Source organism: Drosophila grimshawi, unplaced genomic scaffold, assembly GCF_018153295.1.
Source record: "Drosophila grimshawi isolate 15287-2541.00 unplaced genomic scaffold, ASM1815329v1 contig_311, whole genome shotgun sequence".
In the NCBI taxonomy this organism is placed as follows: Eukaryota; Metazoa; Arthropoda; class Insecta; order Diptera; family Drosophilidae; genus Drosophila; species Drosophila grimshawi.
In genome coordinates, this window is record NW_025063098.1 from 1,349,137 (window position 1) to 1,373,156 (window position 24,020).

General features: G+C 37.8%; 1 protein-coding gene across 1 annotated transcript in view; it reads right to left on the reverse strand.

Moving 5' to 3' along the window:
• LOC6563186 (uncharacterized protein CG43427) overlaps window positions 1–24,020 on the reverse strand; it is a 58,196-nt gene that overhangs the window by 9,000 nt on the left and 25,176 nt on the right. The window contains exons 4-6 of the mRNA XM_032737097.2: window positions 19,308–19,369; window positions 10,839–10,877; window positions 1,442–1,929 (exon numbers count right to left, since the gene is read on the reverse strand). Coding sequence (XP_032592988.1) covers window positions 1,442–1,561 — 120 coding nt within the window. The 5' untranslated portion in view covers window positions 1,562–1,929; window positions 10,839–10,877; window positions 19,308–19,369. The remainder of the gene's footprint in view (window positions 1–1,441; window positions 1,930–10,838; window positions 10,878–19,307; window positions 19,370–24,020) is intronic.

Genomic DNA, 24,020 nt, shown 5'->3' on the forward strand with positions numbered 1-24,020 from the left:
CCAGTCACCTTGAACGGGCTTTAATATTTATAATTTATTGGCAGGACCCATATGGAGTAAGATTGTTGAATGCAAAGATGCTTAAGGGACGACCTTCAAGTTAGGAGCTTGTCTGCGGATTATTTACAGCAAAAAATAACAATTGCAAAATATTTGTTTACTATTACTTTGAAACAATTTCAATAAACGTTTTATTTCACACTTGTACAACTGAACGTAAAGTCAGCATGCTGGTAAATCTTATATGAGGTAGAAGCTAATAAAGACGACGGTCTATAAAATTAGCTGGAAAAGCACAGGCAACAAGAACCATAACGAATACGTTTGCTTGCAGTTTAAAACGTTTTTCCACAGAACGGTGTATGGTAACCCATTCTAAGACCGCATTGTGCACAATGCAATTGGCCACCTTCTTGTTGCAAGCTCGCTTTCTGTGGCAGTCAAGTGAGGCCATCGTCTTATGGTTTGGTCATAGTTATTGCCCCGCTTTTGTTGACGGAAGTGCCCATGAGGCAATCGCATTGGGTCTCCACTTTTAATATGTATACCCTTTTGTACATTTTCCACATGTGGATATGTGGATATGCATGTGTCTGTGTATTTGTGCCATGGACTGGTGCCATGGTTTGTAATGGTCTGGTCTGGTCTTGTCTGGTCTGGTCTGGTGGGTGGGTCAAAGCACTTGAAATATGCCTAAGCAGCGCGGAAACCTCTTAGGTGTTGTCGACAGTTGACGGTTTCGGTTGAAAGCAAAAGCGAGCGCGTCTAGTCCAAAAAGCCAAGAAAGCAAAAATGCATTTAACAATACACCGCTAACAATAAGTGACGGAATGACGGACTGACGGAATGACTGCGAATGACTAAATGACTGCTTGAGTGTTTGAAAAGCAAAATAGCAAACAAATTATTAATTCGCACTACACCGAGACGTCAATACACTTGCATTTGTATATCATTATATATTTATAGAAATGAATAATTTTTATTGGTTTTGAGTTGTCATTCATATCGAATTTGAATACGAGTATGAGTTGATGTAAGCTTTTAATTAGCTTTGAACATTTTTTTATTCAAAATGCTTCTCTGAGGAAAAGAATGGAATATAATGAAATATATATTATGTAGCACTAACTTTAATGTTGGATCAAGCGAACTCAGAGCGTGGTATAATATAGATGCATAAGCCAGATAACAAAGTATTATTCACTCATGCTGAGTATTCAGTGCAAGAGAATTAAGAATTTGTAGCTTGCATTGACTAAACATGATAACAAAATATTACTGGCTCTAAGAGTTCGTATGGAAGAGAATTAAGAACGGGTCATAAAAGTCACAAGAGTTGTCTCGTCTAAAATCAAAAGTTTAGATTGTGTCTGTGGCTTGGCTTTTGTACTGGCTCCATCCTTGTGATGGTCAAAGTGTTTATGGGTCGATCACTTACCGTTTTCTTGGCGCATCCATTTGTGTCGTAGGCACCGCCATTTGTGGATGTATTTGATGTCGACATCAGATCTTCGTTGCCGTCCAGCATAACATCCTGCTCCATGGACTCGGTCTCCATGGCGCTGTTTATGCTACGCTTCGCTTGTCTCTCGATATTTGCTCAGTGCACTGTCTGTTATTGCTCTCTATCTCTATCTCTCACTCTCTCTCTCTCTCTCTGTCTAAGAATCGATATGCATATGTATAGTGTTTGACTGACACAATGTCTCTAGTCGCTCGTCTCTCGTCTCACATGGCAGCTTGCTGTCGTTTTTGTGCTGGTCTATCGGTCAACAACATCATCATCATCATCATCGTCACAACACCAAAATCATCATGGTCGATATCAATAAAAGATATTTTAGATCTCTAATTTATTGCCACCCACGCACCAAGCAGGGCCATCAAATTCGATTAGTTGTTGCCGGAGGTGTCAAGTTTCATTAGCTGCAACAAACAAAATACAAAACATAAATTTCCATGTAAATTGCTAAAAAAAAATTGCATATTAATGTCATGGAATGCTTAATAATTTAAAGTGGCGTTAACGGTTAACAGCTAACCAACAATGTGGGCAGCAGGTGATGCCGCTACGAATGTTGGCCACATAAGCTGGGGAATGCAACCAGCATCCGTCAAGGATGCTTAGGAAAAACTCTCCAGCTGTCAGACAGTAGCCAGAACAATGCTTCAAAGTACAATGTGCAGTTCAATTAACATTCATCACAGTGCAGTCATAAGATGCTTTATCTAATTGTGCAACTGTCTCTGACTGACTGGCTGACTGGCTGACGAACTGAAAAACTGGCCCCCACACTGGTATGCGGGTCAATCTTATAAACATCTGCCACAGTCATCATCCACATACACATCCCCCCTAGCCCCTAACCCCTCCCACTCCCATCCACATCCACATCCACATCATTTTTGCCGGCCTACACTTTTGTTTTGTAGTCGTTGTCTTTTGTCTTTTGTCTCTCTGCATTGGGTATGTGACCCGGTATTTTTTGATCGTTTTGCTACGCTTCTTATGCCCTCCTACTAATTAATAATTATCAAGCATTATTTTCTTAGTTCATAGCGACCGCCGCTTGCAATCGAGCTTGTTTATTAATAACCTTTTTCCTCTCTCTCTCTCTCTCTCTCTCTCCCTCCCTCTATCTTTATGTTAGAGTTTCAAAGCGTGCTTGGCCTTTATAAAGTTGACTTTTGGTATGGCAGCGTTGGAGCTTAAAAGGTTAAAAGGTTGAGGGCGTGAAGACGACAGTTTAGATCTCTCAAAACTAATCAGGAGGGAGTGAGGGCTTTTCGTGCTTGTTTTCAAAACCACTATCTCATTGGAAAATGTACAAATTGTTTAAATTTGAGCACGTTTTAGCGTAGCTTCTGTTCAATGTAAGCAATGTGCTACTTTCATTGCACATTGATTTGATGTCATATAGAAAAGTACGCTGAGATGTGATTATACTTAAATATATTCAAAATATTTGTTTATTATTTATTTACAAGAATTCAGTTAATATCATGATTTTTTGTAACGATTTCTTATTTAATTTGAGACATATTTCATATTTGTATGATACTTATCTAACAAGACAACTTTTTGATTTGCTGAGCAAGCAATGCAAAGATTGTCACATATTTCATAACAGCTCTGGCAGTCTCTTCAACCATTTCGTATATAGTTTTCAAGATCTTTGATATACCCAATAAGAAATAAATCCGTTTGTTTATCTGTTTAGCTATCATTGGTGCTGATCTATTAAGATTGTCAAGTTTTGCATGGTATTCCTGGAAAAAACAAGTTTTTTATGGCACTATGTTGGTCGGACGATGAGAATCACACTTCTCATTATTTCAATCCTCTGTCTGTCAGCTTAACTGCCTGGCTGGGATGCCACATGCTCATGTCCAATGTTATCAGCATAGATGCCAACGCTTTTCAACACTCCACACCTAAGCGGACGATGCAGGACAGGCAAAAAGAGCCACTACGATAGACTCATATGTAAGAGATGAGCGAGTCATGTGGCACGAGTCTCGAGGCTCGAGGCACGAGACAGAAGACGCATGCTAATCAACATGGACAGTGCATGAGCATATGCAGAGTGTGTTCAACACTGCGAATGCTGGTGAATGATAGATAATTTGCATATAAAATGCAGCTGTAGATGTGTAAAGATAACTGCAACTAAAAGCCAAACAACAATTAAAGCACAACTTTCAAACGAAAACTAGCGGGGGGAACTGTAAACGCAATTGCCAGAGTTATCGAGCTGACTGAGCAACAGTAGATGGCAAACAAACTACTTACTGCAACTACTACAGCTACTTAAAAGTAATGGCCAACTAACCAAGCAGCCAATCGACTTGGCGACCAACCAACCGACTCGGCAAATTATTATAATTTCAAATTAACAAAAAAAAAGAAAAAAAAAAGTTAAGCTGCATTTTCATATAAGACACGCGGCAACTTTCCAAAGACATAGCCGAGTGTGTGGCACGAGGACTATTAGCCATAGTTATTAATTACAAGTCGCACAGAATGATAAAAACATTAAATTGCAGGCAGGCCACAAGCACAGATCAATGTCAAAGTTAAAGGCGCCAAAACAAAAAACCAAACCCTCAAGCTATGATCTTTAGCGGCAACATGAGACATAACAATTAGATCCGTCTGCACTCACTATGGCTAAGACTAATGACTAATAAGTGGGAAAGTTGTAATCGGACTAAGCCGGCTGCGCGCTACTCTGTTGTCACTTGTGAAGAAGATAATAATTAATTATTAAAAAAATTATAGAAATAGAATACCACACTGTCTTTCCACTATCATTGCTTGCAAACCAATAAACTCAAATTAACTTGGGGTACAGAGTATAAAATCAACTAGATAGTTTAAAGCGGCATGCCGACATTTAGCTACAAATTGTATCAAGATGTGCCCCGAAGATGCCACAGCCAGGCGCTGAATTAATTGATCTAAAGGAAAAAAGAAAACCTGGCGACAGGTTGGAAAAATTCTTAGACTAGTCAGTAAATGCCCGGCAATTGTGTTTTCCTTGAGCTAATTAACAGCATTAACAGCTGGCAGCAGAGCTAATGGCGACGACATCAAAGAAATGCGCAAATCACCGCACTAAGCTGCAAAAAGAAAAGGGCTTTAAGGGGTTGCATTATGAATAGTTTAATATGCAACAAGCAAAATAATCGAAATCATCTGTTCGAGCGGAGAAACGAAATTAGTAACGAGAACTCTCAACTGGAGCAGTCTTAATTATTGTTTTGAGCTAATGCCGAACGCAAATAAGACTCCATTGTGGTGCTTTGGAGTGTTGTTAACCCTTCGGGCGCCGACTGTCTAACAGAAAACAACAATCATGAAACAACACAACGTTCTGCTTTAGCGAAATAACAGCCTAATTAAATATTTATCTGATGATTTCGATCTAAAGAGCAAGGAGCGTATTAGCTTATCTGGCAAGTGAAATCAAAATGTAAAGTGGCATTACCATAAGTATGGCAAGATTATGACGATATTCATTGGCGCCGAGAGACCCGAGACCCGAGACTCGACACCGAGAACAATGGTTATGGCTTGTTAGACCCCTAGGAAACTAACTACATTCAAAGCGACCATAATACGAATTATAACAGTTGTAGCTTGGCTGCTCTCTCTTAGATAAGAGCCGAAACGGCGTTAATGGTCGAGTAAATTAACATGCCACTGATGACACTTTCGTGATTCGGTAACAAAGCAAAAGTGGAACAAACTGGAAGGGGACAAAAATAAAAGTGCAGTTGTTGCTGTTGCTGTTGTTATTTACCAAACTCTGTTTTTGTACACTCTTTCCACTCAAAGTGGGTAAATAAGTTATTATACAATTGTGGAAAAGTATGTAAGCTGTATGTGGCTAACGAAGACATCTTCGTTGACTAACCGTTTCAATCTGACAGTCTATAAGAGCTAGAGAATAAAGATAAAGATAAAGACGCACGCGTCATTAGATATCACATAGCCATGCTACCCACAGCTCTGACAGGGTATACAAAAAGAATGTGCGGCAGGCGTTGTCTTTGGGTGGCGATTACTCTTCGCTGAGGTCTATTACAGCTCGAAGCTCCGTTAGCCAGCGGCCGCTGACACTAATGACATTCAAATTGTAACGCCAAAAGAAGCCATAAAGTAAAAAAAAAAAATAAAAAATAATATATCAAAGCGCAGCTCGAGCTTGACCAAAGCCCCCAAGCAACGAGAAAGTGCGACCGAGACCGAGTCCACGTCCGAGTCCAAGTCCGAGAAGGTGTGCAATTGAAAGTGTCGCCGTCGCGCCTGTTGATGTGCATCTATCAGCCAGAGATGATGATGAAAGTCACACAGTTGACAGGCAGTCAGGCAGTCAGGCAGTTAGCCAGGCAAGCAGGCATTCAGTCAGTCAATGAGTCCATGTCCATTTCAATTCGTGGGCTGTGTGCTTCATGTGATATGTGGTATGAGGCAAATGTTAGACGCGATCGTCATGCAATGCGCATGAATGAATTTCATTTATTTGGCAGCACGAAATGTAACCATATGTACATACATACATGCATACATACATAAGATTCAGTTACCACGTTACCCCCGATTGGCCCCGTTTTCACTTGTGTGTTTGCATTACGTTCGATGGCAGCTGCCAGTTGTCAAAGTTGTGTCATAATCAAGAGGTTTCCACCGCGAGTGGTCAGGAAACGATAATGGCCATGTTGGCTATGTTGTCGACTACGTGTTGATCGAATCTGCAGCATTTCAAATTTAAAGCTCGAACGATTTGATTAGATTGAGACCAGGAGGGAAAGTGATTTCCAATTAAGCATTGCTATTTTCTGCCTACTCGATAATATGTGTTATTTGGCCATTAAATGACAAATGGTTTATTGTTTTTCGATAGATCGACACCAGAACTTGCTTTGGCCTAGATTTCACTTTTAAGCGACATTAAACATAATTTGTTGTTTGCTCATTTAACGCTTTTAATTAGTTTGCTTGTTAAAACAATTGGCCAATTTCACACCTAAATGGTTCGCTTGCTGACAGTCAAATATTGATTAAGTTTTGTATTGGTTTGTCTTAACTCAAGTTTGAATACTGGCTGCAAATTCAACAATTTCTGCCCAAAATGAGATTTCATCAAGAAAAAATGCTAAAATGTTGAATATACTCGTAAATCATTATAGAAGCCACGATTATCATGATCAGCATTATGGTAAACTGGAAATACAAACTGCAAGTGAATTTTCCATTCGTATTTGCAGCCTTCACCCACACTGAAAACAAACCGAAACAACATAGAAATATTTCAAGTGCATTTGCTAAACGTGCAAAACGCAATGGAATGAAAATAAAATGGCGATAAAAAAAATAGCTTTAATCGTGAAAACTATTTTTGGCGCAACAACAATCAACACAATAACTCAATATGTTCGCATTCAATTTGAAAACATTTGCAGCACATTTCGTGATTAAATTATTTAAATTTATTTATATATTTGCTGATAGCAATTTTGGGAATTTTATTTTTGTGCCACGTCATTTTCGGTTGCACTAATTAAAGTACAGCACAAAAGGAAAGTGAAGTGTGAAATGATGGCGGACATTTATTATAATTGAAATTGTATCTATTGTTGTTGTTGTTAGTGTTGTTGTTACTGTTATTGTAATTGTTGGTGTTGCCTTTCGAATCCAAAAGGCGCACAAACAAACAATCTGCAATCTTGGTATTTGAGCATTTCTGTGGTATTTTGTAGCTTACTATTTTTTCCTTTCTTTCAATATTATCGTATCTGTAACTTTGTATCGGGCAATTATCATGAAGCTGGTGGCAGCATGTCTTCAACTATTCGACACGCAAAATTTTCAGTTCATTAACATTTCAATTTCAATTTCCAATTCAACATCGATAAGACCGCTGTGCACTTTCGCAAACTGGCTGTATATCTCTATAGATATAGAGATACTACATATATAGATATACATATAGATGCACATATAACAGCACAAAGAAAAGATACAAATCAACGTTGATTGCGTTGGTTTGATTGTCGGTGGGACTGCATAACATTTTGGCCACAGCTAGTTGAATGTTGTTGTTTAATCACAGTTATTGACTTATCACTGGCCCATTCTTCGTGGCCGCTGCAATTTGTAACTTTTTGTGCGACATGCTTGTCAATCTATCGCAATGTATCTCTAACTATGTGTGTATCTGTATCTGCCAGGCAATGGGCAGTGTTCAAGGCAGAGAGAGAGAGACAGAGAGAGGCAGTTGCAAATTTGCCAAATCAGCAGCAAAAAAGGAAGAAAAAAATCAAAAAGCCAGCGAAGCTCCGTATCTGTAAACTGCAAACATTTGCATTCTATGCTGCACAAATCAAACAACTCGTGCAATTTGTTTTCAATTTCGTAGCTCATTGTCTGTGTAAGATATTTTCATGTTGCGCCAACTGTTGCAACTGCAAATTGCTTGCATCTGTTCGTAAGCAAAAAAAAAAAATTAATTTTGGTCCAGCAGCAGACAACAGAGCTCAAGATCCATCAACAACGCCCCACTGGATTGGCAAATACCCAATAGCCAAGCTGCCAAGATCTCTTCATTAATTAAATAACAACAGCTACATCAGCAGCAGATACACACTAACAGTTCTTTGCTATTTAATTAATCCATTGCTGGCCACGCTCACTTTTCAGCCTCGAACTCGGTCTCATTTGGCGAGTAGTCAGTTCCAAGGCTCAACAGCAGTCGCCAGGGGCCTGACCCATTTCGCGTGCCTGCTATAATTCCTCAACGTGGCAGCCACATACTGGCGCATGTACGCTGGAACTGGGTAGATACACACACAGCAAATTATATTATTTGCATTAAAAATGAGTTACATGTTAAAAATTTAAATTCATACACACCCACCACACGAAAATCAAAAGCAAACACGCCCAACGGTTGCGGCCAGCCACGCCCCTGCCCTGCATAATGAACATAAGGCTCAGAACAAATCAAGTTGGTCTTTTTGGCTTGCTCGATTCCAGCACTCTTCTTGGCAAGATATGTTTAACATATTTCACGTCTAAGACAGTTAGAACAGAGTCCTATCGGAACTAAACTCTTGGTTAGAAGGAATTTTCAATAACAATTACTTTGCAATTAAAATTAAATTTGGAAAAATGTATTCACTTTAGCAAACTAGTCCCTTTCATACTTTTTATATAAATATACATTCTCCCTAGCAGTTTCTTTTGATTTATTGCTGGAGTATTTTGCTCAATATAAATACAAATTATCCCTTTAATTTTCCTTTTATTTATTGCTAGACTATTTTACCGCAGTGATTTTTTCACACAAACTACAGACATACATAGTTTGTTGGAATTGTAATTTCTCTTCTTTTTTGTGTTCTTTTTTTTTTGTTAGCTTAAATGAAACCTTGCAGCTTACTCTTTAGATTCTAATTGTTGTCGTTAATAAGAGCCTTCAAAGATTGGACACACTACTACAAGACATTTCAATCATATCGATATTCAAACTATTGCCCACAATAGCTCGTCAATTTCTGAAAGATTTGACACAAATCATGTTTGCCCATTGTCTACGCGAAGCGAAAACATTTCTTTGATACAAAATCAATCTGCAAAGCGCATTCAAGCTTCGACATAAGCTTGTTTTCTGCTCTTTGTTTGCCCCATAAGTTTTTGCAGTGCAACAATGCCCGGCAAAAAAAAAAACCAAAACAAAAACAAAAACAAATCGACGCATGCGTAGGCTGCTTTTATATAGTTTTTTATATTCTTTTCCTTCTTGGCTGTTATATGTTAAGGTTTTGAGGTTAATGTCGCCGTTTGTATGTGGCTGACATACGTGAAGCAACAGATAAATATATTTATGTACCTCCGGGTTACAAATAGTCAACAAATGTTGCCAGCCTACCAAAAACGAAAAACTATGAATAGAACTCGACGAAGAGATGCCCTGTGTCTGTTAGGTATATAAGTTGATATATAGTCACTACTTTGAATACAGTTCCCTTTGACAACTTTGGTGTTTCTTAAACGATCTTAAGAATTATATACTTATATTTCAAATTTAATAACTTTTGTTAATAAATTCATTGAGATCGATTTGAATGTTGGTATGTATGTCAGCTTGTATCCGTCTGTAACATACATTTGCACAACATTATTATACCCCATCTCTATGACCAGTGAAAAGAAGAGAAAAAAAATATCATTAAAGTGAGCAGCCGTATGGAATCGTTAGCTGCCCCCTTGCCACATTCCAGGCCCAATCTGGCTCGCTCTGGATGCTCATGCAGCGCACATGTGCAACACAGATGCGCTAACTAAACTTAACTTTTTAATGCGCTTCGCTGGCGTTCATAGAACCAACAATAACCAACAACAACCAACAACAAAACCAGCAGCAACACTAGCAGCAACAGCAGCAGCAACAGCAGCAGCAGCAGCATAAAATGCTCTTTGTTTGGGGCTATGATTTTATGTTGGACCCGGGTCCGGTGCGATCTGGTCTGGGCCGCATTCAATATGGGTGCGTCCAGGCGTTACGCTAATTGCTGACGACCATTTGCTCGATCGTCAATTCCAATTAGGCTAAAAGCGGAGCCATGTGGGCAATGCTTTGAGGCCTTTATTCGATAATAGAATATAAATTAAATGCTTGTACATTCTATTTAAAAAAAAAAAAAAAGGGTTAGCAAAAACCAGTGTGTTATTGTCATAATTGCCCGGTCAACAGATACCCTGCACTCAGCCCTAGCACTCATTTTTAGAACCTACAGTTGCACATAATCATTTATGACAGCTTGTTATTGGTTATTTATGACAGTTTGCTGTTGGTTTATAATTGTGGCCATAATTTTTCATGCAAGAACAATTTTTGTTTTCGTTGCTGTCTGGTGTTTTTAGCCGTAACGATTGTAGCAATTAAAAAGTTTACTGTTTTATCAAACGGAAATTGTCCCCAGATATTTATATATTATTTTTTGTGGCTCACACGCAAGCTCAACTCTCAAAGTTAGTCTAAGACACCTTGTGCCTCAAGTGTTGGCTGCACTTTGGTAACGGAAGTCGTCGACTACTTTTTATATGAGCTATATAGATTTTTTTTGTAAGTAAACACAAAAAAAGAGGTACGGCAAATATTAATTAATTTGTTGTTGGAGCTTATGCAACGACAAGTTTGCTTCTGTTTTTTGCTTAATTTTTTCTTCTTCCTTTTATTTCTTGGCTAACATAATTGAGTTGTTTTGTAATATTCGCAACGAATGTATTAGCTTGAGTGAGCAGATATCTCGTAGATGTTACTCACCGATATATCCTAATGATATTATTGTCAAAGGTTATATTTCTGGAAATAAAAAATAAAAGACATTTTAATAAACGGCTATATAATAATGGTATACAATAATGTATTATTATAAATCGATTAATTTATGTTTGAAATGAATTAGAAAACTTTTAAATAAAAGTTAAAAACTGCTGTTACAATTTTTAATAAACCTTATTCTGCAGACAGTTATAGTTTGAAATCAAATAATGTCATTGGAAAAAGTTCGATTTTGTCGATATTAATAAGCTTGAACCAATTTCAGTGATTACCTAATGAAAATGTGTAGGGCTTATCAAACAATTTTCATGCCTTCCCTGTCTCCATATTGACTGATTGCGCAATATTTTATTGCCCATTTTAAGGGGTTTACCCATAATTGGGTCATGCCTAGTCGCTAGGCCTATGGCCTAAGGTCATCCGATTAATAAAACCCGATAAAATTCAATCTGTGCCATGCTTCTAAAGTTGATAGCTATGTTCAATAAAGAAACCTCTTTGTTAGCTTAGTCCATTCGTCATTTCATTAGGTAGAAGAGGTGTAAAATATGATGCACCAATAAAAATCAAAGTTATAAAATCAACACGCAACAAAAATCGTTATTGATTTCAAGTTGGTTGGTGGGTATTAATTTTTTATGGCGTTGATAATTATAAATGCAAACAATAACAGAAATTGAGACAAGCGGAAGGCAAGTCTAAGACAAGAGCGGAACATAAAAACACATGTCGTATACGTAATAGAAAATCGAAAAAAAAAACACAACACATAAATAAATCGATTGCATAATCAGAAAACAAAACTTGACCGACACAAAAATATGTTCAATAATAATAATAACAAAACGCAAAAATCGAAACAGAAGAAAAAAAAACGACTATAAAGTGGTTGTGTACAAATTTGTTGGCATTAACCTTTGGCATTTATATAAGATTAAAGTTTATACTTATTTTGTTGGTTGGCATGACGGATCAGTTATGAAATTGTTTGGCCCACGCCTCAACACACCCAGAAAATATGAAGTGTGGACGATGTCGCAGTGCTGCTGCTGCTGCCTGCAACCAAAGCTGCACACAGAATCAGCAAAAGTAACTGACAGATACATACATCAATTGGCGTTGTTGTTGCTGCTGCTGCTGCTGCTTGCTGCTGTTGCTAGCTGGCTGCTGCTTGCTTAACAAGCGGAACGCCAAAACATAACAGTAAAGTAAATTAAGTAGGAACCACACACGAGAGCAGTGGCAACTGCTACAACAGCTACAACAGCAACAACAGCAAATGCAACGTTTGCAAAACCGGACTGCGCAGCCAGCACAGAATCGAAATGAAAACTAACGCTTAGATAACCGAAGTGTTGTATATACTTGGAGAATTAGCTGTCCAGGTTGTCAAAGCATCTGCTGCCTGAATTAAATGAAATGTAAGCTGCTCGATATCTGTGAAATTGATTACCGCAGCTACAAAACCACATCATTAATGATAGTAATTTTTTTCTACTGAAATATATACTATAAAGTGGCTAAAGTGCCACAATAATTTCTTTCCCTTTTATTGTGTTGAATAACAGTTGAAAATATTTAAAGTACATCGACAGCTAGTTGTGACAAGCTATTGCATCTTCTGTTGCTATGTATAACATATGTCTTAACAAAGTTCTCATACCCGTTCTACTGTGCTGTGTATAATTATGCGAGTTTATGTTGGTCAAGAGTGCCTGAGAATAGAACCGCCAACAACAACAGGTAGCTGAATGGCTCAGGGGGCCGCAAAGCGGGCAAGCGCAACAGAAGTGGCTGACCTCGAGAATTCTCTCCTCTCTTTTTTGTTCGCATTTAGCTCATTTTTAGACACGGTAAAGGCATCACTCATACGACCCACTGTCTGTCCGTCTGTCTGTCCGTCTGTCTGTCTGTGTCGGCCCGGCCCGTCCCGGCCCCAGCAACAGACCGCGACCAGTTTTCGATTTTGGCTTAGAGAACGTCGTTGAATGCCTAAACATGGCAGCCAGATTCATAAGAGATACACAGAAATATGCACAACTAGAATAGAAGCATTCATTTCATCGAAACTCAAAACCAAATTCAAGACGTCTTCACTCATTGGAGCATCTTTATTTGTCTGTCAGCTGTTTGATGACAAGCGCTGTTACAGTTCAACAGTCATTCGATGTTAGCAATTTCACTTGTATTATTATTCGAATTGGAGATAAGTAGAAAATAATAATAATGAAAACTAGCTAAATAATTAATTATAGACATTTAGGCATTTAAACTACTAATTCATGCAATCAGGCAGCATTAAAATGCGATTCGCTTAAGAACTGGTAGAAAGGCAGATTTGACAACCACAGACAATGTGTGCGAGAAGAACGTGTATTTTGTCATAGCTGACAGATGGGCTAAGCAAACAGTGCGGCATTTAAAGCTAAGAGCTGAGACAAAAGGCGTGAAGCCTAATACGATGATAAGTGCTTACGTATAATGCCTATGCCGATGCACAGACGAGGCGGCCAAAGTAGTAGACAAACAATGTCAGGGCTCGAGAACAAGCTGGGGCTAAGCCACAGGCACAGGCATAGGCACAGGCACAGGGGGACTGACACTCAGACACCGGCATCGGCATCGACATCGAAAAAAGTATGCACAGAATGAATGGCAAAGGCTCACATATGGGGGGTAGGTAAGGAACCATAATGACAACATGACATGCAAAGTTTTGTCAAAGCAGCAGACAGTAAACAATATATAGCCAAAGGATGAACCCGCCCACCCCCCTCGCACCGAAACCCAGACAGAAGGTGTAAGTAGCCAATGGATGCGGGCCTTAATCAACAATGACGGCGACGCGACGCGACGCGACGCAGTTGCGGCATGAGGCAGATTCTTTTTTTTTTTAGCACGTTATGTGAATAACTAATTGAGAGCGTACACCACAACACGTATGCGAAAAACGTATGTAGGGGCAATGGAATGTGTGTATTTAAGTGTGTGTGTGTGTGTGTGTGTGTGTATCTGTCTATGTGTGTGTGTGTGTGTGTAGTATCCATAAGATACATGTGTATCTCGAGGGCATTGCCAGTTGAGGGCGTTGCGCCAAAGCATGACGGAGCATAAACACAACCATAAGCGTACTACAAATCTCAGTACTGCTTTTGGCGGCCGGCACAAGAAGTGGAGTAGGACAGTGAAGCAGATGCGACGAAGAGACGACCGACCAGCTGCAAAGATGATGTTGCCCAGCTACAAGGCATTATTCCTGTTGTTGTTCTTGTTGTTGTTGTTGTGTGCTAAACTGGTAGCACATTTTGCCAGGGCTGAGTCATCCTATGGCTGTGGAATCACGGTAGCCATTCGCTGCCTGTTGTTTTTCGGTTTTGCATTAGGCCAAGTTCGATGACTAAGCATTTGGATTCTGGTTCTGATGTGGCTTTTGCTGCCTTGCTCTGCCCTGCTTGGCCCTCTTCCTATCCCCTCTCTCTCTTTAATCAGTTAACTGCCGGCCGGCATAACTTTAATGTGACCGCATCTTGGGCTCCAGTGCTACAAAACGAAAGCTGTTGCAGTCGCTATTTATTGTCATGCTCATTAAGGTGCACAGTTCTTGTTGCTGCTGAGCTTGGGCTTCATGGGCCTATGTTACAGTGTAACAAATTACATTTGCCACTCATAATTACATTCATATTTATTTATAGAGTTTCAGCATTGCGTTGAATTTTGAATGGAAAAGAATAAATATTTTCAAAACGGTATTGAATTCAAATTCAAATAGTTATCATTGATTTAGAGTTGAAATACATGTCATCTATTATTATTAAATTCAGGTCATATAATTCATAAAATTCAATTATTCCAAGCCTATTTTTTAGCTGCTACTGACAGCAAACGTTTCAATATGCGCAAGGCCGCAAATTATAAGACCTAAGAAGTACATGCATTATTTTCAATTATCATTATTTCTTAAATAAATCCGATTAATTCATATGCATTAAGTGTAAGCTCAAATCCGAAAATAGTAACAGCAAACGATTAATGATTAACAAACAACAACAACAGCAACCACAGCAATAGAGAATGTTTGCTTTGGTGGGGAACTATTCAAAGCCAATGCTTGCGAAACCGTGACACATGGGCGAAGGCCAAACAGCAGAGATAGAAAACAAAATAAATAGAGACGGAGACAAAAGAATACAAACATAGATGATGACGAAGATGGGATAATGCTGTTGTTTTTGTTGATGATGATGATAGAGAAAAACAGCGCGCGGCCAGCGGCGCAACTAAAGCAAAACAAAAGCCAAGTGAAAACAATTTGCATACAAAAATAAAGCATGACAAACGAGTCCACAGTTTGAGAGTCACCCGCTTGGTGTTCGCTATGCGCTCACACTCTCAATTTTTTTTTATTTTGGCTGTTTGCTCTCTCTCTCTCTCTCTCTCGCAAGCAATCGCGATTCTCCTCTGGCCATTTGCAACTGCTGATTTAGTTAATTTACAGCGATTTCCAGTTACTTTTGCCATTCATTTGCTGTCGATTTGTTTGCCATTTTAATGGCAAGCTGCGATCGATGGTGCGCATCGCGCATGGCGTTGCCATATCGCCTATAATTTATGGTAGTTGCCCAATTTGCATTGCAGCTCTGTGTGCTTGTGTGTGTGTGTGGTGTGTGTGTGTGTGTGTGTGTGTGTGTGTGTGTGTGTGTGTGTAGTGCATGCCTCAGTTCAAATTACAATCAATACTTAATTTCAATTTCATTTGAAATACTCGACCCTGCTCACATTGTTGTTGTTGTTGTTGCTGTTGTGGTTTAACTGATCTACTGAAAATGAAAACACATAAAAATGTTGCAATCGGATATAGCCGACGTGCGATACTCTGTTCCTATAAACGCAATTGCTTAAAATTGGTAGAAGAAAGCCTTTTTGTTTATTAAAATTGTTAGAATATGTATGTATGTATCTATTTTAGGATCTATCTATTTGCAGAAGCGAGAGTGGGCGCGGCATTAGGCTCGATTTTGAAAGAAGATCGTCAGTAATCCAACCAAACTTACAACTTTGAATGACGCACTTATGAGCAACTATTTATTTAGTTTGTTCTATGGACATTGCACGATCCGAATATAACAGATAACAAAAATAAGCTAAAACATATGCACACAAATATATATATAAATATATATATGTATATATATATATATATACGTATGTAGAAAATATATTCACCTACAAGCGAAATTCATTGGCTATTCCCAGCACAATGATCGCGCAAATTTGTATCCCCCACTTTGCAGTTGTTGCTTTTGTTTTAATTTGTTATTTGTGCTGCTTGTTCATTGTTATTGTTGTTCTGTTTTTTCCAACTGAACTGGAACAATTTCGATCGTTTTGCGCGTCATTGTGGGGCGATGTTTTGAAAAGAGTTACGCGCGCAAATGTCTCGATAGGCAATTGATTTAATATCGTTCGTTTTACATGGCTAAGCAAACAGGGGCGGATTTCCTCTATAAGCAAATGAGATACTGCTTATAACATATCATTTGAAAGAACGTAATGTCGTACACAATTTAGCACAATTTGTTTCCTTGTTTATTGTACATCCAAAATGTGCGTCATCAATTTTGGATAACCAAACGATTCAAACTGACTTTAAATTTTCATAAAATGTTCACAAAATACTTACGTGCATTTTGTGTGGAATTTCAATTACATATGGCCAACAGCTATAGCTCCTTTCGAAAAAAAATATATCCAATTTTGCTGCAATTTGCTTAATAGTAAACAATTTGCCTACCGCAAACACTTCGCAAATGCCATTTGATCTTTTATCTTTTAAGTATATGTTACACGTTCATTTTTTATTTTTTACATTCTAACTGTTAATTTTAGCGGGCATCGACACACCCACATTAAGAGCTCTCATTATTTAGCTAAAAAGTTGAATATTTGGTTTATTGTTTAGCTCAAATTCCAGATGGTGCAATCGTGTAATATAAATTGTGGCCAACAGATGGCGTGGTAACCCAATAAGCCAAGTTTATGGCGTTTAATTAAGCATGAAGCATAACAAAAATGCCAATCAAATGCAAAGCGCAACCACAAAAAAATTCAAACTAAATGAGAATCTAGATTCTAAAGCAAAGACCAGCGGATTGAGAGTTGCTGTTGACGAATCATATTTTCTAGTATTTCAAAATCATTTCGCATATACTATTCACACTCATGCCGAGCTTAACGCGGCTCGAATGGGCCGAATGAGAACAGCTAGCTGGGTAAGACGTGACGGGCTGTGGCAAATTAAGCCAAGTTATAGCGCTGACTATTTGACTGCCTGACCCTCTGGCTGCCTGACTGTCTGACTGTTGGCTATATCACTCTGTCCATCTAGTGATTCTATCCGTAATTCAAAATGCGTAATTGTTACACCCTGATTACGCGAGCACAGACAACACACAACAACAACAACAACAACAGCAGCAAACAATACAATAATGATCAAAGATGAAAATTAAATACAAAAACTCACTACTACACATACAGATGTACGTACGTATGTATAAGTGTGTGTACACATATATGATTGAGTCAGGTACTCGCAGTACCGATTAGATTAACAATACAATAGCTCAGCGCTTGTTCACAGGCCGCGAGATGGCGCTGTTGTCATGCGAATGTTGCAATTTGCAAGTTAACTTCGGCTGCCATTTTGGGCGTTATGCGTGTGAATAACCGTGTGCTGGCTGAGGAGAAGACGGGGGGAGGAGGAGGAGGAGGAGCAGCTCTCCAACAAGAGGGAGGCTGCCTGAATGCTCGGGCAACTTGCATGCTTCGCTGATTTCCTAGTATTTACTGCATGGAATTTGCATACGCTGAGAAACGACGAGGCGACGCTGGCACTCGTTGCACGCAACCTGACCTTTTCGTTGCAATTGTATTTGTAGCTGCTAGGGTTAAACTATGTACGATTGTGCCGGCAAATGGTTGAAATACCACATAAAAAATCTTCTCAGTAATCAAATCTAATATAAATATTAGTATATATGAGCTAATGCAGCCGACCGCTTGATCATTCAGTCAAAACCAACGAATTTCCATTTGTGATGCCAAGGCTAACTCTATTCTATAACAACTGTTATGCAGATGCAATAGATCATTTTATGGCTAGGTACACCCTGATTAGCATATCAATTAAATTAAATAATACCACTTCGCCCCACGTTCTGTCAATTTTCAAAATTATTATAGATTGTCCCACATTGCAAAGGAAATGAGACTACTAAAAGACTAGAAAGCATGAGGCACAACAACAGCAAAAAAACAAATAATGTAAATCAATCATTAATTTGCAGCAGAGATACATATCTAATAGATGCAATAGACTTGGGGCGCCAAACGCCTTTTAATTTATTAGGAATTTTATTTTTTTTGCTCTGGTTGTAGCCCAGTTGAAAACTAACGGAAAATCGGGAAAGGAAATGTCGGGGCAACAAAAAGCTGTTATAAATGAAGTAAATAAATACAAGAAATAAAAATACACAACAACTAAAAAGTAGATAGATGGAAAAAGCGACGCCTACGCAATTGGCAATGCACCCGGGGAACTATTCCGAAAAATTGATGAAAAATATATCATATAAGTATATATACTAGATAGTCGTAGAAGGCAAACAGGCAGCACGCAGCAGCAGCCGCAGCAGCAGCAACAGCAGCCCCGGCAGCTACGTGTAGATCATTTCTGTGGCTATTTTTAATGCAATCCCCCACACACACACACAGATGTGTGTGTATATACTACATTCTACTATAGCTATTGTATCTATCGGATGTGCGCGCCTGGTTCTCGGTCCTGGGCTCTCCCAACTGCCGGCGACTGTGGCTGTCATTTTGATTTTTGCTCGACATGTGCACAAGAGCAAGCGCTGCTTTCATCTTACAGATGCATCAGACGCAGCTTGTTTATATGCGTGTCTGCAGCTATATCTGAAGCTGTACACGTGTAACTTTAACGCTTTGTTGAAAGCTACAACAATCGGCCAGACAAACAGTCAAATAGGCAGTCAGACAAACAGACAGACGCCCCAACACAACTTATATGTCAAATTAATTTCATTCAATTTTAATTCAATTTGACGCCGTTTCACTCGCGACTCGTTCAACTAGATGTACGCACTATGCACAAGTATAATCTATCTTAGAAGTATACAGGCAGCCAGGCAGTCAGCCAGTCAGGCCGTTAGGCAGGTACATATCTGCATAGAGAGACACATGTCATAAATACACCATCTCATGGGCAGAACGTTAATGATGCAATGCGCCATGTGTGAGACACGGTAAACTGTGCGTTTTATTTCTGATATGCCTGCATTTTGATTAACGACCCTTGATGCTAGCTTTTCTTTATGATTGCCACAAGGGGTATTTCAGTTCACGTTTCTCCTCCACTTGATAGTTTACCTTTTGAAATTGTCTAGATGAGTGCCGGAGATGCGGAGGTTTCTAGTAGTATTCGTTGGGTTCTGCAATTACAAAATAAATCATTTAGTTGAATGGTCGGTTTAATGTTAACTTATTTTTTAATGCATCACATTTGCTTAACTGGTATCACTCGACTAATTAGAAATTAAATGCAGTAGCTAATAATCGTAATGAAATCAAATATTATTCTTAGTTTCGATGAGTTGTGCAGCTTCTTAAAACGTTAGCACATCAATTAAAAAACCATTAAATGTTAAACTTAAACCCAACCTGAAGCTATATATTGCACAGCAGCTTAAACCACCCATTAATATATAGCTTTTCTTTGTAGTTGCGTACAACGCCTTACAACTGCAACAACTAGCTGGGAAGGGGATAAAACAATTACCGTACACAACATTTAAAAAACCATTTAAAAACAATAAAAAAAATACCGCCTTCGGAGATGCTACGATAAATATATTTATGTATATATATACAAAAATATCTAATAGATTTTCCGTTTGACCAACTGTCAACCTCAAACAAAATTATGAAACAAGAAGCTGTTGAAAGACATAAAAAAAAGATGTTTGTGGCAAATGACATTCAAATTTGCTTAGCACCATTGTCAAATTGTTTAGTGGCTTTCGCTAATTGGCGTACTAGTTGCAAGTAGCATTATCTCGGAGATTTTCTCAGAACTCAGCTAAAAAATGAAGTTTCTCTCAAGCGCCAGAAGCAAATGAGCGCAACAGAATTTGTTCACACCTTAACGTGCAAAAGGTGTTATGAACGTGAAAATTCTACGGTTATTTAGATGACCTAACCATGACACAGTTAAGTAGACTCTTTGAAAATGGGTTAAAATAAGCATGACAACGTTTGGTTTAAAGATCCGCTGCTTTGCATTTAGCTTAAACTCTCTTTCTTTCAAGTCGAGCGAAGCTATGCAAACAAAAATTAGATATTCTTAATTAGCTAAAAAGACTACCCAATGTCATTTTCCAATCATTGAAATATACATCTATATACCTTATATTTTATTATAACAATAGGTGACTCATCTTGGAGTTTCGCATCACTGAACCCCAAGCTTAGTTTAATTGTATGCTCCTGAATCATCGTCGAAACTTTCCCAATATCAGAAAAGGTCAAACGCACAAATATTTAGCAACGTTACATCTATGGCATTTTTTTGTTTTTCTTTTTTTTTTTTGGCAATTTAATGAAATTGGCTCAAGTCACATAAATTTAAAACAAATTATGAAATATTGTAGCATTAAAATTGATTGCGCCTGAAAACAAATTTGACAAACGCTCCATCAATTTGCAGATACGAGCGTGGTGCTGGTGGTGGTGCTGTTATTAGTGGTGCTGGTTGCCTGATCATCAATGGCTCATTTCAACAAACTACGTAAAAGTCATTAAACTTGAAGTTTAAACATTTGTTGCTGCCTCCGCTTCGTTGTTGTTGACAGTTTAAAGGTGTCTTCGAGCATCTGAACAGTTTTGTTTTAAACAAAATTATGCTAAATTTAATGGCTTGACTAATTTATGCATATACGTGAATTTTTCGTTGCTTTTTTAAAAGTTGTCTTCATTTAAAATGGGCATATTAGTGTAACATAAATGTCTAATAAAGTTGTGGAAGTTTTTCACAGGCAAAATGTGGAGAAAATGTATGAAAATGGCACAACTTTAACGTTGCTCCTAAGTTGCAGGGTATCTGCAATTCGAGCATTAACTATTATCTTTAAATTGAAGTCTGTGTGTGGCTTTGCATTAGCATATTGTGCTTAATTCCTCTTAATCTAGCTTTGTAGCATTTTCAATGTCAATTTTGTTTTTATCATTAATTTATACCCTTGCATGGGGTATAATAGATTTAGCATTAAGTTTGCAACGCATTAAGGAAGAATGAACATCACTACCCGAATAGATATAGCCATGTTCATCTATCTGTTTATATGCAAGGGTATATCATATTCGGCATGCCATTCATTCTTCTTTTATTTTATTATTTCTCTTGGCAAGCATTTAGAAAAATCAATTCAAGTGTTTGCAGATTTCGAATTTCATTTCAAAGCTAATGTGTGACAAAATTTAAATGCTTTTTGCTCTTATTTATGTTGAATTTTATTTTGATATTATAATGACGCCGCTGATGGTTACTACCCTGGCAGACCCTGGCGACAAAGCTGTGTTTATTCCTTGTTATATTTTTTCTTAATATTTTATTTTATTTTTTTTCTTGTCATTTTAAATAGCTGCATTAAAAATTGATGTGTAGACATGCAATAATAAAATGTTCTCACTTTCGTAAACAGCATTCAGCTTATCAAAACGCCCCCAAGGCTTTAAAATGTGACATCGAAGTCATATATTTTTTGACATTTTGCATTTTCTGCCCAAGAAAAGTAAATAAAGTTAAATATATATGTTTATGTACAGTAAAGATAATATATTTTTGCTGGCCTCGCATCGTGCCGTTTTGTAAACATCTTTTGCTTTTTTCGACTTTTGAGTTTTGATTAATAAAATTGTGTTTGCCCCCCAATTTTTGGAATGTTTACGATTTTGAATGGCTAACGCGCAGTTCTTCATAATATTAAACAACAACAGCGCTACAATTCTATAAACAGCTCACAAACAATTCACACTTTAAACTGTTGCTTTCAAACGGGGGAAGGGCAGGGCGATCCGAAGCGGTGCGGTCCAGGGCGTGGCAGCATGTGGCGTAGTAGGGCAATGATATTTGGGGGCAGCATTGTACATTTTTGTGAAATGTGAAAGGCAACATTTCTTTCTTTCTAAACTTTTCTTTACCGGCTTTACTGCTTTGTATATTGAACACTCTTGAACGTCCAACCCGCAATACTTTCGAGTGAAAAGGTCTAATTGCAGCTAAAACCCACTTAAAGGGTATGCAAGATTCAAGTTTATAAAAAACGTAAAACTCCTTTGCTTTCATAAACGAACTCAAGTAGATTTTAATGCATGTAAGTAAGACGTTTAACTGTTAACTAACCAATATCTAAATCTAGTTTAATAGACCAATAAAAACGCAAAATAGATAATCAAAATCAAAAAAAAATAAAAATGAGGTGCTGAAGAAGCTCCCGAAAATGTCATAAGCAAGAGCCTTGAAAAGAAATTCGTGTCAAAAAAATCAAATTGTACCAAAATTTGGTTAGCCAAGTCCACAAAAGGCCAACCAATCCAACTAATTGAACAAATAATTTACAGTTTCGCCATAATTTATGCGCATGCATAATGTGAATAGGATTCTAAGGCTAATCCAAACCAATTATTGTCCAATAAACTAGCCAGACCTACTGTATTAGCATATTTTTATTATAATTTGCAGCTAGTCAAAAGTTGCGTCAACGTCAAACGTAGAAACAGGTTCAAAAACAAAACCATTCATATAAATTCTTACCTTTAGAGTCCAACGACTAACATTCAAATTGGTTGAACCTGGGCTATTATTGCAAAGGGCAGCTGTGAAACAAAGCAGCTGCCTGCTTAGAGAGCTGTTACCAAACCAATTAATTTATATTTATGCATCACTTAAACTAGACAAAGAATTTGTTCAGTTGGCAAAATCATTGCCAGCAAAATAATACCAATTCACAATAATAACAACAGCAGCAAACAGCTGCAATATATCATGAAATTTTGTATTTGCCTTGTCACTTGTGCAGGTTTAGTTAGTTTTTGAAATAAAACACATTTCGCAGCATTCATTATTCATTCAGCACAAAATGATGCGATGACATAAGCTACGTATTTAAATTGTGATTTTTTTGAATTTTGCACACATTTTATAGCTCGCAGGCAATAATAAAAAAAAAAAGAATAATAATAATCGAGAGAAATAGATATGAGTGTATACCAAATATTTGCTTCATCATGCGATCGAGAATTTACAAATTGACAAACTGACAGGTGAGTTCAAGCTGACAACATTTTCAGTCTCTGTATAAAAAATTCATTTTTTCACCACATTGAATTGAATCCAATTAATTTTCTCCTTTTACCTGTAATGTCATCACTTTCATTGAGTCAATCTCAATCTCAAATTCTGATTTGTAATTCAAACTTTACTTTGCCATTAATGACAGCGAATATATATAGTTTTTTAAAACTGATGATGAGAATTGTATTACGATCCTAAGATCTAGTCATTCCCTTCTCTTAACACAGTTAACATATTCCGCCCATGGTTTATACATACACATACCTGTACAATACATATATATGCATGTATTTATATTTTTCTATGAAGCGCCATGCTATTGTTGTTGTTGATTTTTGCATTACATTGCAAAATGGAAGACAATGGAACGCCATGAAACAATGTACACACAAATGCAACACATAAGTGATGATAATTATATTTGTGTGCAGCGAACATTTCAAAACAATATGCCACACACACACACACATGCCACACAATAACCTGGGCAACAATAACAATTTGCACAACACACGCATTGGGGTTTCCTTTTTGGCTTTTGCTCAGCTGTTAATTTTCTTTTAATTGCCTTTACGCGCGCCCATTTTGTTAATTTCCTGCATTACAATTTGATAAATTGTTGGTTGAAATGCACGCAAGTAGCAATAATTAAATAGAAAAACTCTGCAAGACCTTCTACGACTGTAATCAACTTTAACATTAAGTTTATAGTAAGCCCAAGAAACAACGGC